This window comes from Zingiber officinale, chromosome 6B (assembly GCF_018446385.1).
Source record: "Zingiber officinale cultivar Zhangliang chromosome 6B, Zo_v1.1, whole genome shotgun sequence".
Taxonomy (NCBI): domain Eukaryota; kingdom Viridiplantae; phylum Streptophyta; class Magnoliopsida; order Zingiberales; family Zingiberaceae; genus Zingiber; species Zingiber officinale.
The window spans coordinates 11,136,699-11,154,114 of NC_055996.1; the positions used below are offsets into that span (position 1 = coordinate 11,136,699).

General features: G+C 42.5%; 1 protein-coding gene across 1 annotated transcript; it reads right to left on the minus strand.

Annotated features, from left to right (window-relative positions):
* Positions 1-3,123: 3,123 nt before the first annotated feature.
* On the minus strand, positions 3,124-15,734 carry LOC121991960 (E3 ubiquitin-protein ligase WAV3-like). The gene is made up of 2 exons (XM_042546042.1): positions 15,356-15,734; positions 3,124-5,255 (listed from the first exon to the last, which is right to left on the minus strand). Exons 1-2 carry the CDS (start codon positions 15,578-15,580, stop codon positions 3,390-3,392), a joined length of 2,091 nt encoding a protein of 696 aa, XP_042401976.1. The 5' UTR covers positions 15,581-15,734; the 3' UTR covers positions 3,124-3,389.
* Between the last annotated feature and the right edge of the window lie 1,682 nt (positions 15,735-17,416).

Consider the following 17,416-nt stretch of genomic DNA (forward strand, 5'->3'; position numbering starts at 1 on the left):
AATTTTTCTTTCTGTCATGATTTCTTTCCTTCCTTTATGTCTTAGGGTTTGAAGTTTATATAAATAATTGTTTGGGTTAACATAAAAAAAAAAGCTTTTGATTAATAAGAATTTACTGTCATGTAATTTTTTTTCAAACGTCGAGTTTAGTTACTTATCTATGATATTTTACGAAATTACAAGTTTAAAAGATCACTTTCAGTATATGTGCACAAATCAACAGAATCGATAATTATCTACTACATCAACTACTATCTATTTAGCATACTATATTTATGTTCGTGACAAATAACAACATGAGACAGTAAGAAATAAAGTGATATAATTTGTAATAATAATAAATTAAAAATAGATAGATGGCAGCACACGATTTGTGAAATGATCTGGATCTGAAAGTGTACTCAATGACCTCAATTTATTAGTTCTAAGTAAAGAGGTCGCGGGGTCGAAACCCAGGGTAGTCAGGGTATAAATTCTCGGTCCCTGTGCAACTCACCCTACCTGCCACATGCTCGTTCAGGATGTTGTGATTTACCTCCCTCGTGATGGTCTTGGGTCGGGTACAACAAGAGCACTGGGGACAAGCGATTTCGTCTTTTGCCACATAAGTAAAGAAAATGAATCGTGATAATTGAACAACTATTTACATTGCACTCAATTTTTTTAGTTTTTCACTAACACACTAAGGACACCGAAGCAGATTATTACTTCATTAGCAATATTGTTACAGTTGAGGAAAATTAACATGTATGTGCATCTCTTTAGGAGAGGGCATGCTCAAAATTTTCAACCAGGATACTCTGGTTTGTAAATTATGGATCAGAGGATAATTCATTACTTGTAATTGGTGGATTATGATAGATCCTATGTATTTAAGTAATGGGACCCATTAAAATAGATCAATTTATAAAATGGATCATCCTCTGATCCGTAATTCGTGGATCAAAGGATTCGTACTCCATATTTTCACCATGCCACTAAGTGGGAGTCGATTTATGTTTTGTTTGACAAGTACAGTATGATAAATATCTAATTCTTCACTTGAGAAAAATTGTTAGAATGAATAAATTAAGCATTAGTATTGCAAATTAACTTAAGAATTAAAGCATTTGGGGCCTTGGGGTCATGTATACTTGTTTAATTGGTGTTATTATATGCTAAATTATCAGTATTCATACTCTTCTCTCTATTCATGTACCATAATAGTATTTATGTTTGACTTGATTTTAGTGAAATCATACTTCAACCTCTTGTGATCAATCCATATTTGAAGTCTTACAAATGATATGTCAATAGTAATGCGAGCTTCAAATCTTAGCAGAAAATTTTAGTTCATATTTTTGGAGAGTTTTAGTTCAGAATCTTGTGAGACCGAACAACCTATATGATGTGGTGGAATGGTAAAGCCTCCACGCGTTTCCTCAAAGGTTAAAATATATCCCTATGTGGAAGACAAGGGTCAAGTCAAAGATAGACTGGCAGGGGCATGACCGGCTCAAATTCCGCCGACCGGATAGGGTTCGATCATAACTCATTCAGGTGACCACTCCCGACCAATAAGGCCTAGTCTTCTCTTGAGTGGTTATTCCCTGAGTCATTCAGGTGGCCACTCTCGACTGGCAAGGCTCGGTCAGTCAAAACTCACGGGTGACCAACCACTCACGACCGGCAATGCTCGGTCTTCCTGAGAGGTTTTTCCCTGAGTCCCTCATTCAGGTGGTCACTGACCTGGTCAGTCAGAGTTCACGGGTGACCACTCCCGACCGATAATGCCTAGGTTCTACCCTCGCTCTACCTTCATTCCTCCCGAATTAAGAGCAGTCTCATTGAGTAGATAGTCCATCAATATACGGAAGGGAAAGCGTACTAGCGCTAGCTGCCAATATGTTGAAGGCAAAGAGTCGAGGGCATTAATGATGATTCTTAACACCAATTAATGATGATGCTTAACATCAATGAAAGATAATTATTAATATACCAAAAAGATGTAAAGCCAAGAAGAGAAATAAATGGTCATTAATACAGAAAAAACAAGAAGCCAGTGAAGGTAGCATAAAAAGGGAGCAAGCAGAGGTAAAAGAGGATCTATTCTAATACGAAAAAACAACTCTCCACCATTCATTAGTTCACTTTGCTCTCCATCTTTAGATGCCTGTAACTTGCCATTGAAATCGTGGGATCGAAGATCGTCAGTTGTACTCGGGGATAAAACCTTGATCTGCTGTGCCAAAAATTCCTTCGACTCCCAGTCACCTATCCTGCCCAGCATTAACCGTGATTTACTCCCTCTGGAATCTTATGGGGCCGGGGCCAGGGGGACGCTAGGGTGGCGGTTCCACCTTTTGCCACTTTGCTCTCCATCTTGGACCGGTTTTTACTTTAGCATCGGAGTGACAATGCTGGAGCATCCCAGCGCCCTTCTAACTCCTCTCTTTATTTTCTGTTATTCTCCAGGTGCTCCGAAGAACAGTGATTCCTCCCTTCAGCCTCCTTCCCCTGGTGGTTCTGAGTAGTAGCAACAGCCAATACCTTTGCAACATCACCCATGAGAGTCTTGGCGCAGAATCACTATATATATATATGTTCTCCATTGATGTTCTCAGAAATCACACAAAACAAACTTAACATTCCAACAACTCAGGTCAATTTCCAAATTCCCTCTTATCTTGAGAATGGTTATCACAAATTCTTTAGGAATTGTGCCTAATGCAAATCTTATTAAGCCTTGAGTTGGGATTCTATCAACTCGGCAACTATAAATGAGATGCAAATGCCAGTGATTGCCTTCACTCAGGAATGCAAATTCATGACCTGTGCCTGATGCAAGCTCTGTGTTGAAACTATATACGGTGATTCCTGTGATACAAATAGATGGCCAACAGATAGATTTAACACATTCCTCTCGGAATCCTCATGGTCGAATGGTGAGCAATAAACTAATTTTCAAAATAGTTTTCCAAATTTCCTTTTATGATAAACACGAAATCAAAGAGTTCAGGATCATAGATCAAGGAGCGGTCAATCCGGAAGCTAGGTGTCCCAACGGGATTTATATCCATCTAACACAATGTAGGATTCTGAAGCAAAATTACGATCTCCGGAGGACTCATCAACTCCAAAAAAAAACACAAAAACTGATGTTTTTTTAACTTTCATATACATGCAATCTTTATTTACAAACCATTAAAACCCATTTAACAATAGGTAGAACAAATATTTCGATCAAAAGAAGAAGAAAAAAAGGTAGAACAAATCCCAATCTAAACCAATCCAACTTATTTGCTAACACAATAGCTCCAGAGTCAATTTAAAACTCTCTACATCCGCTTCTCTTCATTCTTCCCGAACTAGCCCATTTTGTTTCAGCAACCAATTTAAAAGTTAGCCAATTACCTGGGTTTAGGCCTTGCAGGGAATGACAGTGTGTGCCGCATCTTTGAATTTGATTGCCGCGTTGCGGGACTAAATGTTTGTGACCTCTGCAGCATGTCGACCATGGAAGGGGTTTGATAGGTTTGGGTAAAGCTTCCACTATTGGTTGAGTCCCCCCGTGTAGTTGCCCGCTGGCACAAGTGGGAGCTCAACCCGGACAAAACATATGCCCGACCCATTGCTTCATAGTGTTGGCGATCGACCATTCTTGCTTGCATCTCCTTGAGCTCTGCATCCAGGCTTGCACACAATTGGTCACCTGATTTTGCAGCCTCAGACTCGAAAATTCTTTTACGGCAGTCCTCCAATAAACGAACAGCTTCAGAGAGCTCACCATGTTCGGCAGATGCCCGTGCTTCGGCCATAGCCTCAGCAGCTTGGAGTCGGTTCCTTTGCCGATCAACCTCAATTGACATTGTTTGAGACACTACTAACTCTGGCCTAGAAATCTTCAATTCTACAGCTGCTGGATTAATTACCTCCTTGGTGACAGGATCACTATACACACAGCTAACTCTCAGAAGATGAGTCTCATGGTGATCAGGAGGAACATTAACAGAGACAAGATAATCCCTCTCTTCATCGGCATACAAGTCCCCAGCATCTATTGTCCCACTACGTCGACCATCTGTAACCCAACTAGCATATCGGCCAGATTTTATCCACCCTAGTTGTACATTGTGATGGAGGCACTCCAGCCGCACTTGCATTTCTTGCACCACCACACTAAGAAGCCCTCCAATGCACTGAGCAAATGCATCCTGGATTGCACCCTCACCTTCAATGAACGAAAATGTCCCCCCAGAGGTCTCAGAGATGGAATGCATTGATATGGAATCATGATCAGACCCAAATCCAAAAACATGGACAGGTACATTATGGACAGTTCTATCTCGGATGGATGATGGCACAAGCGATCTATAGTCTGGTTGAGTGTGTTGGCCATTGTGCAGCGTGGGAGAAAGGAGATAGGTATCCTGCCCGTCAGACAGTAGAATGATGCTACAGACAGGATTCTTCTCCTTGCGTTCTTCGATCACTTTCGCACCTTTCCTGAGTCCCTCTGTGATGTTTGTTCCACCACTTGTTGTCAGTGAATTGACAGCCTGAAATGCCTCCTGGCGACCAAATTCAGACATCCGACGGAGAGGAAAGAGCCTTCTGGCAGTGGATGAGAAGGCAATAACAGACAATCTATCCAGGGGACCAAGGTTTTGGATCACAAATCCCATTGCTTGCTTCAGAAGTGCAAGTTTCATGCCTGACATGCTACCACTTACATCAAGCACCGTCACAATGTCGACTGGGGCTCGATGTGTTCTGGAATCTTCAGCATCTACATAGACATTTTTTGAGGAAATTTCATTTCTGGGACCAAGAGGAGCCTTGAGATGAATCAAAATTGTAAAGTTATCCGTCGAAATTGACTCTGGAATGGCTGAATATTCTGGATATGTTTTTATCTCTACTGTGTTGATGGATCCATTATAGCAAACTCCAGAAGTTTTGAAGGTGGTGTCCAATGTTTCATCATCATTGAAAATGCAAGGCTCTAAGTTATGCAAGAGGGGATGCTGAAAACTCATATGAGCTTGACGCCTATTCATATTCACTGGATTAACTCTTGACCTTGCACGAGGAGAATCAGAGGATACATGGAATGGTATTTCCTTCCATTTGGCTCTACAAACTGGGCAAACATGATTGCCAAACTTAACACATGAGGTGATACAATGGAAGTGGAAGCTATGAGAGCATTCTGCAGTAAAAATTGCATGACCTTGCCCTGGTGTCATAGTCGTCAGACATATGGCACACGTCCTCTAGATATGGATAAAAAGGGAGGTTAGATTTCATGAAGCATGTCCTGACATTATGTTGCCATATAAAACGAAAAGGATACTGGTTAATAGAAATAAATTGAAAAAACAATGCACACAGACCAGGAACTTATATGTGATGAACCAAACAATGAGAGCAGATTAATTGAGAAGAGAATTTTAAATCCTTAAAGAAAATTTACTGAAAGGAATAAAAAACCTGTCTGTCAAACCAAGGTCAGAATGTAATGAAAATTGACCTATGTAAACCCTAATGGGCTTTTACCCAAAGAAAATATTCGAAATTCAAGGGGGGAAAAAACAAGTGTTGTCAAATAAGGTAACCAAGTAAAATTTTGTTGAATCCATCACAATATAAAAATAAAAGTATGCAAACACAATATAAAAATAAAAGTATGCAAACTAGAATTACAACAATAGAACACAAACTATTCTACCTTAAATTTAATATGTATTACCTCGATAAACAGTGTTGACGGGTGGCTCATATTTGGATGAGCTCAATGCGATGGATGTTATGAAAGAAAAATCTGTTAAAATTTTTCGTAATAAAATTTTATTACGATTTTGTATAGCAGAACTTTGTTACTGTTTTTCATAACAGAATTCTGTTGCGATTTTTCATAACAAAATTCTGTTATGATTTTACCGGGTATGGGGTTTGTGCATTATTTATAGAGGTCATTGTAAACTTATTGTACAACAACAAACACAAGAATCATTAGATGTGATTCTCTTGTATAGAGAGAATTCTAATAAAGCTTCGGTCGTTTTGTGGAGTAGACAGGTCGTCGAACCACGGTAACTCTTTTTCTTTCTCTTCTTCTCCTTCCTCGTGTTTGCTCTCCTTTTGTGCGTCTTTGCCCTGTTGCTCCACGCGATCTCTTTTCTCTCTACCTCTTCTTCCGCACGTTAGAGGTTGAGAGGTGTTGCCCCTTTCTTTGCGTAACAATTGGTATAAGAGCTATAGACTTTTGGCGGATTTCTTCAACATGTCGGGGACAACTTCTGCAAAGTTTGATATGGTGAAGTTTATCGGAATCGAAAACTTTGGATTATGGAAAAGAATTGTCAAGGACTTGTTGGTGCAACAAGGCATGGTGAAGGCGCTAGGAGAAAGAAAACCGAAAAGCATGAAGAGGTCAAATTGAGAAGAACTTCAGGCGAAAGCAGTATCAACAATCAAACTTTGTCTTACGAATGACGTGATGTACCATGTCATGGACGATGAGTCATCGGTGGCAGTTTGGCAAAAGCTAGAAAGCCGGTACATGTCAAAGTCATTGACAAACAAGCTGTATCTTAAGCAGAAATTATTCGGACTGAAGATGATAGAAGGAACCGATCTGAGCCAGCACATCTATTCAACCAGATTGTAAATGATCTGAAGCGGGTTGATGTGAAGATCGAAGACACAGACAAGGCGTTGATGTTGTTGAATTCTCTACCTTCGTCTCCTACGTACGAGAATTTGGTTACTCCTTTGATGTGGAGTAAGGAAACTCTCAAATTGGAGGAGATCTCGGGTGCGTTGCTAGGTTTTAACCAAAGGAAGAAAACAAGCGATGAAATTTCTCAAGGAGAAGGACTTGTGGTAAATAGCAACCAAGAGCGTGGTAGAAGCAAATCTCGACATGGATATGGCAACAACAACAAGACTCGTTCTAAGTCGAGAAGGAAGAAGGTGATCACGTGCTACAAATGTGGAGGCAAAGGTCATATAAAGAGAGATTGTCCAGAGATAAAGAAACATGTTGCAGAGATCAAAGATAGTTTGACAAAGTCTCCAAACATAGTTGAAGAGGAAAATTCAGAGAGCGGTGATGGAGATATGCTATCAGTTATATCAAGTTCAGAGCAGCTGACGGATGTATGGATTTTAGACTCTGCATGTTCATATCATATGACTCCAAACAAGGATTGGTTTGACACCTATAGGGCAGTGGATTCTGGTTCAGTGTTGATGGGAAACGATGTGTCATGCAAAGTTATCGGCATAGGGAACGTCAGAATCAAGATGTTTGATGGTGTTATTAGAACCCTATGTGATGTTAGATATATGTCAGAGCTAAGGAAGAACTTGATCTCACTAAATACACTGGATGGTATTTGTTGCAATTATAAATCAGTGAGTGGGTTGATAAAGGTCAGCAAGAGAGCTCTGACGGTAATGAAAGGACAAAATGTAGCGGGACGCATCTACAAGTTGATAGGGACTACAGTTGTAGGTGGAGCTACCTTGGTGGAGTCTTAATCAGACAATACTGTCTTGTGGCATATGCGGCTAGGGTATATGGGTGAACGTAGGATGCTAGAACTTCACAAGAGAGATTAGTTGAAGGGTGTTAAGACGTGCAAACTCAAATTCTGCAAATTCTGTGTTCTTGGAAAATAGAGCAAAGTGCAATTCAAGATGACAGCAAACAAGACGGAGGGGATTTTGGAATTCGTATATACGAATCTCTGGGATCAACCAGTGTAGCATCACGTGGAGGACACTTGTATTTTATGAGTTTTACTGATGATTTCTCACAAAAGGTTTGGGTATACTTTTATGCGTCACAAGTCGGAAACTTTTGCAAAGTTTAAATTATGGAAAACTGAAGTAGAGAACTAGACCGGAAGAAAGATCAAATGCCTTAGATCAGATAATGGGACTGAATACACAGATTTAAAGTTTCAGGAATTTTGTGAGCAGCATGGGATAATGAGGCATTTCTCGGTTCACAAGACACCTCAGCAGAACGGGGTAGCAGAAAGGTTGAACAGGACAATCATTGAGAAGGCAAGATGTCTCAAGCTGAATGCAGGGCTTGCAAAAAATTTCTGAACGGAAGCAGTTAACATAGCATGTTATCTCATTAATAGATCACCAAAAGCAGCACTAGAAGGCAAAGTATCAGACGAAGTATGGACAGGGAATCAAGTAGATTACTCTCATCTTCAAGTTTTTGGATGTCCAACCTATATGCACATATCTAGTGAGGAAAGATCAAAGCTAGATACAAAGTCAAAGCAGTGCATATTTCTGGGGTATCAGAAAAGAGTTAAAGACTTCAAGCTTTGGGATCCTAAGACAAACAAGGTGGTGATCAGCAGAGATGTGGTGTTTGACGAGAAAGATATGTTACAACGTACTCTGGAAGAAGGAAAGGAAACACCATAAAGCAACATGGAGAAAGATGTTATGCGGGTGGAGCTAGAGACTCATGACTCCGATGATTCTAATTCAAAGCACACAAATCATCGCACTATAGCTGGTGGCAAAACGAACCGAGTTGTAAAACCACCCACCAGATACGGATTCGAAAACTTAATATCTTATGCGCTTATCACTAGCAGTGGAGACCCTACATCTTTTCAGGAGGCGATACACAACTCTGAGAAGGGCAGGTGAACTGGTGCTATGGCAGAGGAGATGGAGTCGTTACATAAGAACCAAACGTGGGATCTAGTGGAACTTCCTGAAGGAAAGAAAGTTATAGTGTGCAAGTGGATATTCAAGAAGATTCTTGGGATGGAGATTCACAGGGATAGAGCTGCAGGGAGATTATGGTTGTCTCAACGTAGCTATGTGGAGAAGGTGCTGGATAGGTTCAACATGAAGAATGCAAAGTCGGTGAGCACACCCCTGGCGCATCACTTCAAGTTATCCAGTACACAGTGTCCAAAACGGATGACGAGATCCAAGAGATGTCAAAGGTTCCTTATGCCAGTGCAGTTGGTTGTCTGATGTATGCCATGGTTTGCACGAGACCAGATTTGGCGCAAGCAGTTAGTATGGTAAGCAAGTTTCTCTGTAATCACGGTCAACCACATTGGCATGCAGTGAAATAGATTTTCAGATACTTAAGAAATACAACTGATTATGGCATCATGTTAAGTAGACAACCGGAAAATTCTTCAGTTGTTGAATACGTAAATGCAGACTATGCAGGAGATTTAGATAACAGGAGGTCTGCTATAAGATACGTGTTCACTGTGGCAGGAGGATCTATTTGTTGAAAATTTATGATACAATCTATTGTTGCATTGTCTACTACGGAGTCCGAGTACATGGCAGCAGCTGAAGCAGTGAAGAAAGTTTTATGGCTTACAGAGTTGGTCAGAGAACTGGGTGTTCAGCAAGGTGGAGTCAAATTGTTATGCGATAGTCAGAGTGCTATCTATTTGGTGAAGAATCAAGTGTATTGATCCGATGATAAGGGCCCACCCCTCAGAGGGTCGTTGCCACGGTGGAAGTCAAAGTATAGGCGGTCAACGCCCCTATATCGCTGGTCGGTCGGACAACCCACTTGCTCGACCGGGGTGAAGGATAGCCAAGCCGATATCAACCCGATGTTACCAAAGCTTGGTCGCATTCCGAGCTTCCGACGCTCAGAAAACCGTGTGCGGCGAGACATACGCCGATCGGCCAGCTCCCTCGGACTTACATCGAACCTTGGAACCAGCGAAACAGGATCACAGCCGAGCAGTCACACTCAGATATAGCTCGACACAACAACGGAGCTCGGATAGTAGAATGTTGGCCGAGTGACAACTCCACTCGGCCCAAGGGCCAGACCACCCGGACGGCTGAGGGCTAGCCGAGCGACCATCCCGCTCGGCCCACTAACAGACGAAAGGAGGATCAGCTGATATCCTTGTGGGAACTCGTGCCACCAACAGACGGCATGGTTGGAGGCATGGCTAGGCAGAGTATCATACGACAGAAGCTTCCACTGTCATGTCAGAGATATGCTCGGATCGTTGAGGTATGATGTTAGAGACGCTTTCCTGACATGTCTTTTCAGGTAAACCTTTGAGAAGCATGCACGCCTCGAGGAGCGTGTGTGTGCGCCCTCAGAGCCCTATATAAAGGATCTCAAGCTTCGACGGAGGTATGCTAATCTTTATTGTAGTCACACTGTTACTCTGCTTCTCCGCTTCATTGCTTCCACACCGGTGACTGACTTGGGCGTCGGAGGGTCAGGGTCGGGGAACCTCTCCCTGGCTCAGCACTGACGCTACTGTGATTGCAGGATCCTCCAGCTCGGAGTCCACCAACGGTCAATAGGAACGTCACGTCCCCCAGCATCCATCGCCTCGACTTTCGGACAGGATCATGCGAGAACCAAGCACATTGATGTGAGGTTTCACAAGATCAGAGAGTTGATTGCTCAACTTGAGAAGGTTCACACTGCAAACAATGCTGCAAATATGCTTACAAAGTTAGTGACCACAAAGAAATTTAAGCAGCCCCTTGGTCGGCTGCCTCCTTTCTTTCTCCCCACCGACGCCTCTGGGGAGTGCCGCCGCCATCCTAGGAAGTCTTCAACGGCATCCGCAGCGGTCTTCGCTTGAGCTCGTTAGCACGCCGCAGCCCCTTGGCCAGCTGCCTCCCTGCGTTGCAGCCACCTCCCCGCACTGCAGCCGCTTCCAAACGTCGTAGCCAGCAGGCTCCACAGCCAACGTGCGCCGCCGCCCCCAATGGGCGCCGCCTCAACCTCTTGCAACCATCGTCGCTACCTCCTACGACCACCATCACCGCCTCCAGCAAAAGGCGCCGCCTCCAATGGCCAGCGCCGCTCGTACTATGTGTCTATGTTGGCCTTCGAGTCGAGATGGGGGTTCGGCCATCAAGTCGTGTTGTGTTTCACTATTCGTACTGTTATCATGCTTGTGCGTTACTTGTATCATCCGGCCTGCGAGCCGCTATCATATCCGGCCTGCGTGCCGTGTGTCGGCTTGTGAGCCGTTATCATATCCGGCCTACGTGCGGTCTTTTTGGATCCCTGCTACACTGGTTTCCATGTCGTCGCCCTCAGATCCGGCTCCTTAGCTGCCTCACACCCATCTACTCGTCAGGGTCGCGACGACTCGATCAACACCACGATTAGCTCATCAACCCATCCGAGGGCGCCCCCCGGAGCTAGGTTACGTCACCGTACTCATCTTGTATTTATTTCCTTGTGTTGTTATTATTCGGCTGCTTATATATTCTCGGAACCCGCCTCAAGCTCGAGGTACCAGAGACCGGGGCAACTCGGTCGTTGGCTGCATGTAACGTTGATCGGAGGTCTTCCGATGACTTGATCAACACAGAAGACAGCTCACCATTCGGGTCATGGAGATGCGGTCAACATTCTAGACACGTCACACCGGCAGCTCCGTCTTCTCAGATTCTCAACAGGAACATAATTGGCGCCGTCTGTGGGACTCGCGCCTCCTTCAACTAGACTTGAGAGGAAGGCTTGCGATACGGATATGGCTTAATAAGAATTAGAGAGAAAGAGAGGGGTATTTGTGTCTTTTTACTGTTAGGGCATTAAGAGGTAGAGGAGGGGTTCATGTTGAGGGGATTTTTTGGTTCATTTTCCTCGGCCGCCGCCATGAACCAAGGGTATGGGTGCTTCTATTTTCCGCCGCCGCCAAGCACAAGGGAAGAAAAGAGGAGGGCTCGAGTTTTGCTTCGGCCGCCAAGAGGAGAGCTGGTTTCCTCTCACGTTCCTAGTCGGCGCCGAGCCCAACCGCCATTCCTCTCCCCCTCCTCTTCTCTTCTTTCCCTCTCTGTTTGCCGGCCAGCCACCCCTCCTCCCTCTTCCTCTTCACACTCTCTCGTCGCTAGCATCGCCTCCTTTCTTTCTCCCCACTGATGCCTCTGGGGAGCGCCACCGCCGTCCTAGGAAGTCTTCAACGACACCCGCAGCGGTCTTCGCTTGAGCTCGCTAGCACGCCGCAGCCCCTTGGCCGGCTGCCTCCCCGCGTTGCAGCCACCTCCCCGCGCTGCAGCCGCTTCCACGCGTCGTAGCCAACGGTCTCCGTCGCCCCCAATGGGCGCCGCCTCAGCCTCTTGCAGCCACCATCGCCGCCTCCTGCAGCCACCATCACCGCCTCCAACAGCGAGCGCTGCCTCCAGCGGCCGGCGCCGCTCGTATTATGTGTCTATGCCGGCCTTCGAGTCGAGATGGGGTTCCGGCCATCGAGTCATGTGGTGTTTCGTTATTCGTACTGTTATCATGCTTGTGCGTTACTTGTATCATCCGGCCTGCGAGCCGCTATCAAATCCGGCCTGCATGTCGTGTGTCGGCCTGCGAGTCGTTATCATATTCGGCCTACGTGTCGTATTTTTGGATCCCTGCTGCACTGGATTCCATGTCGTCGCCCTCAGATCCAGCTCCTCAACTGGCTCACACCCATCTACTCGTCAAGGTCGCGACGGCTCGAACAACACCGCGATCAGCTCATCAACCCATCCGAGGGCGCCCTCCGGGGCCAGGGTACGTCACCGTACTCATCTTGTATTTATTTCCCTGTGCTGTTATTATTCAGCTGCTTATATATTCTCGGAACCTGCCTCGAGCATCGAGGTACCAGATACCGGGGCAACCCGGTCGCTGGCTGCAGGTAGCGTTGACCGGAGGTCTTCCGATGACTTGATCAACACAGAAGACAACTCACCATTCGGGTCATAGAGATGTGGTCAACATTCCAGACACATCCCGCCGGCAGCTCCGTCTTCTCAGATTCCCGACAGGAACAACACACACACACACACACACACACACACACACACACACACATATATATATATATATAGTGTAATGTTATGCTACGGACCGTTCCGCAACAAATTTTTCGGGGCGCCTGGATTTAATCCAGGCGCCTCGAATCGGTTTTTTATGTTTTTATTTTTAATTGTTGGTTGAGGCACCTGGATTAAATCCAGGCTCCTCAATTCTTTTATTTTTTAAAATTTTTAAAAATAAAAAATTTCTCTGAAACCTCCTTAAATATCTATATTATATCCCGTGAGGACCTAAAATTATTTATCTTGAACACTATAACTCAAAAGGGAAACTGAATCCTAGAGGAAAATCTTATTAGCTTAAATCCATTATAACTCAACCCCTAAATTATAAAATCTTAAACCCTAAATACATATAATATACCCCGTGAGCATCTAAATTTTTAATCTGGAACATTATAACCCAAGAGGGAAGCCTAAACCCTAAAGGGAAAATCTTATTAAGTCAAACATGTTATAACCCAACTCCTAAATCCTAAATTTTGAACCCTAAATACATATAATATATCTCAAAATAAAAATACAAATGACTTAAAGAGTCTAGGCGCTTGGACTATGTTACCCACAGGCGCCTGGATTGAGTCCAGTTGCTACAACTTTCTGGTCTAACCACGTTATAGCAGCTACGAAATCGTAATTGCTACAACAATTTGGTCTAACCATGTGGTAGCAACTATGAAATCATAGTTGCTATAACATTCTGGTCTAGACACGTCGTAGCAACTACAATTTCATAGCTGCTATAATGTTCTGGTTTGTAGTCTAACCACGTTGTAGCAGCTACGAAATTGTAGCTGCTATAACATTCTGCTTTGTGGTTTAACGTTGTTGTAGTAGCTACAAAATCGTAATTGCTACAACGTGACACTCCTACAATAGAAAAATAGTTTAGGATTTTTTTTAATTCTGACAGGGCTGTGAAAATCGTGCATAGTCATGCAGCAAGAGTCAGGAACATATTAGCGCGCTCTCTCTCTCTCTCTCTCCGTACACGTATATAGTTGACCCCACCTAGTAGAATAAGGCTTGGTTGTTGTTGTATATACACACACTTTGTATATGAGCACCATGTGGGATATAAATATGTGATTGAGACAACTCTTGTTTTACTAGAGAGAACATTGGGTCCACAGCTATGAAATAGTCAACATCAGCTAGTTGGCATGACAATGGCAACTGTCATGAAATTCCAACGCCAGCTACAGTGACAATCCATGGAACAAAAGAACATAGTAGTAAGCTAATAAAAATAATTTATCAACATATTTGGAGTTGGAATAACCTGTAAATAAGGCTGATGATTATCTACAACAAAATTCACAATTACTGAACTTTTGAGTATACTTTAAGGTCTATCCAGTTGTAAATTCTGAAGCACAAACACATAGGAATTGCGTGAGTTAAAAATTCTTTAACTTCAGCTCAACTCTTTAATGAACTTTTTCTGAGCAAATAATACACGTATTAGTGTAATCCAACTCCCTCAGAACTCAGCAGGAGTGCAAAGGGAAAATTGTACCTAGTGTGGTGCAGGGGGCAATAGCTTGAAAGCCTAGGCTAAAATACAATAGTTCATATGGTTTTTATGTTAAATTCTTGTGTCAGCAGAGAGAGCCCTTGGGAGCTGAGAACTTTTAAGTAATCTTCACAGTTTCAATTCTGAAACTTCCCCTCTTACATTAGTCATGGATGTCCAACAATAGACTGGATTATCTACTGTAGGTTCTCAGAGGGACATGGTCTTCCGAATTGTCAATTAATTCTTTATTTACCTTATGTGATTTTACTTGGATGGGTAACTAGTAAGGGAAATGAGGGGACAAGACGAAAACAAGTACAAAACTGGTTCATCATTCATCTCTAATTTTGTGACGTTTTCCCTCTTCCACACCCTCCTCCCATCTTTCCACCCAAGTAAATCAAGCCTTAAGACAGTGATCTTCCCTTGTAGAAAGAGACTGACATATCTAAGAGAAAGCATGAGAACTTTAAAGAATAAGCAACCTTATGCTCCATATACCATGCATTTTTTTTCGTGGATTTTAGTGTTGCATTCGTCAATGTCAGGATCATGACAGTGAAAACTCCAGATCTGCTGCTGCTAGCTTGCAACACACCAGCTAACTAAATAAGTTGCGCTTTTCAAATTAGGGCAGGAGTATGCATCCAAATGGATAACTGACAAACCATTTTGTTTTTATCGGAACAACATGCAACGGAGGATGACCGGTCATCAGTGACAATGAAAGTAAAGGAACTAGCATGTAGAGAATTAGGGGGAAAAAAAACAAATTTCTTTCACGTTCAACGGCTAATTGGAATACTAGCAGAGCGCTAAACAGATCCAGAAGAAGGCAGACCAAGCGCGGACAGTGGCGCAACTCAAGAACAAAAGGATCCAGAAACCTTTGCTTACCCACTCGATAAATCAAAAACCGAAACCCCATGGGAACAATAGCGCAGAGAGGATTCCGATGACTACCACGAAGAATAGAAAACGAAAACATCATTCTACCTTGGAAAGGCCGCTGCCGGATGCGGAAACCCGGGGGCGGAGGCCAGAGGACGATTGAGTGGGAGTAGGCAGCTGTAAAGCAGGCGGATCTGGCGGCGACAAAGCAGCGGGGGGATCGTAGGACGCACCAGGGGGACCGACGTCGCCGCCGCCTTCGGCGGCAAGGGGAGAGTAGACGCAAAGGTTGAAACCCCTTATTGCTTTCCTCCACCCGCTCCCTCCCATCCGATCTGTGGATCTCGAGTCCTTCTCCAACTCGAAGGGAGGCGAAGAAGAAGAAGAAGAAGAAGAAGAAGAAGTAGAGAGAGAGAGAGAGAGAGAGGGCAAGTGGTCACCTTACGAGGCAGCTGGTGGCGGTGGTTGCGGGAAATTATATGCAGCCGGCGGTGGACGGGAAATTGAGGTGTAATTTAAAGACAATAGAACTTTCAGTTCACCCCTCAACAGTTAATTAATTTTCAAATGCCTCCAATCTAGAACCTTTTTAGAATATCCTAAAATTTTATTCATACCAAAATATCTCAGTATATTTTTAATGTTATCCCCAAAATATTCTCAATTTGAATAATAATTTAAGAGGTATAATAGGATATTTTAATATTAGAGAAATTTAAATGGTAATTTTAATAATATACGCTATATATTTTTATATCAAATGGGTGACATTTTAAATGTAAAATAAAATTAGTATTACTCTTTTAGTATTAAAAATAATTTTCTAAAAAAAGATTAAACTTTAAATTTTATTTTAAAATTATACTAGAGTTTACCTATTTCATCAAAATACCCTTAAAAAACTTTTAATGGTTAAAATCATTTAAACAGTTTAAATTAATCTTAACATTTTTAGTGCATAAATTATAAAGTTTAATCAATCTTAAATAATAAAAAAAATAAAGTAATATAAAATCTATTGTGTATGGCGATGACGCGGAGACATAAATCCACCTCGTACTAAATAATGATAATGTTGAAGTTTTCTCGTAATGTAGTCTTCTCCTCGTGTTGTGGTCACTCTGTGAGAATAACATGCGTCAAAGGATTCGACTAAGTTATGAGAGAGCTCCAAAAATAAAAAAGAAGAAAATACCAAAAAAATAAGTTAAAAATTAACTATCAGATTATATTAATGAGAATTAAGATCCTTCTTTAGAGATTAACCTCGCCTTCCTTATATTAGGGAGAGAAGCCCAGGAAAGGCACTGTTTAAAAAACACATATTTCTTTATAACCAATGTCATGGTATTCGTCGTGTATCTTCGTATTATAGTAACTGTTATGTCTCTTCGTGTGCTAAGAGGTTGGACCAATGATAATAAGGTAGGAAGTCGGCTCAACTCAAACTGACACAATTCAGGATGGGATCGCGTAGATACATTTTGTTGACTTGAGCTAATACCGGCGGTATCAATGGTAAAATCTTACATAACTTAAGATTAATTAAGGGGGCGGTTGGTTTAGGGGAATAGGAGTGGGGAATGAGAATGAGAATCATTGATTGCCATTGTTAATGTTTGGATTATGGGAATAGGAATACAAATAAGGGAATGAATCCTTGAAATTGGGTAATAGCTCATTCTCATGTACCTCCCCTTCAATGAGCCATTACCCCATTTTCATCAATCAAAATATTCTCTTATTCCAAAAATACCCTTGATCTAAATTTAAAATTTTCTCCCTTAATATCAAATATCAAAATATATTTATTTATTTTTTCTTTCGTATCATTTCTCTCTCCTTGTTCTCTCTCATCATATTTTCTCTCTCATCATATTTCCTCTCTCGTCATTTTATCACACACTTTCTCTCTCCTTAATCTCTCCTATCACACTCTTTTTTTCTCATTACAATTTCTCTCTCATCATACTTTCTCTCTCCTCAATCTCTTCCATCGCACTCTCTTCCTTCTTTTTTTCTCATCATATTTCCTCACTTCTCAATCTCTCCCATCACACTCTCTTTTCTCTTTTTTTCTTATCACACTTTCACTCTCATCACATTTTCTCTCTTGTCACACTCCCTCCTTTTTTTCCTCAACACACTTTCTCTCTCATCATACTT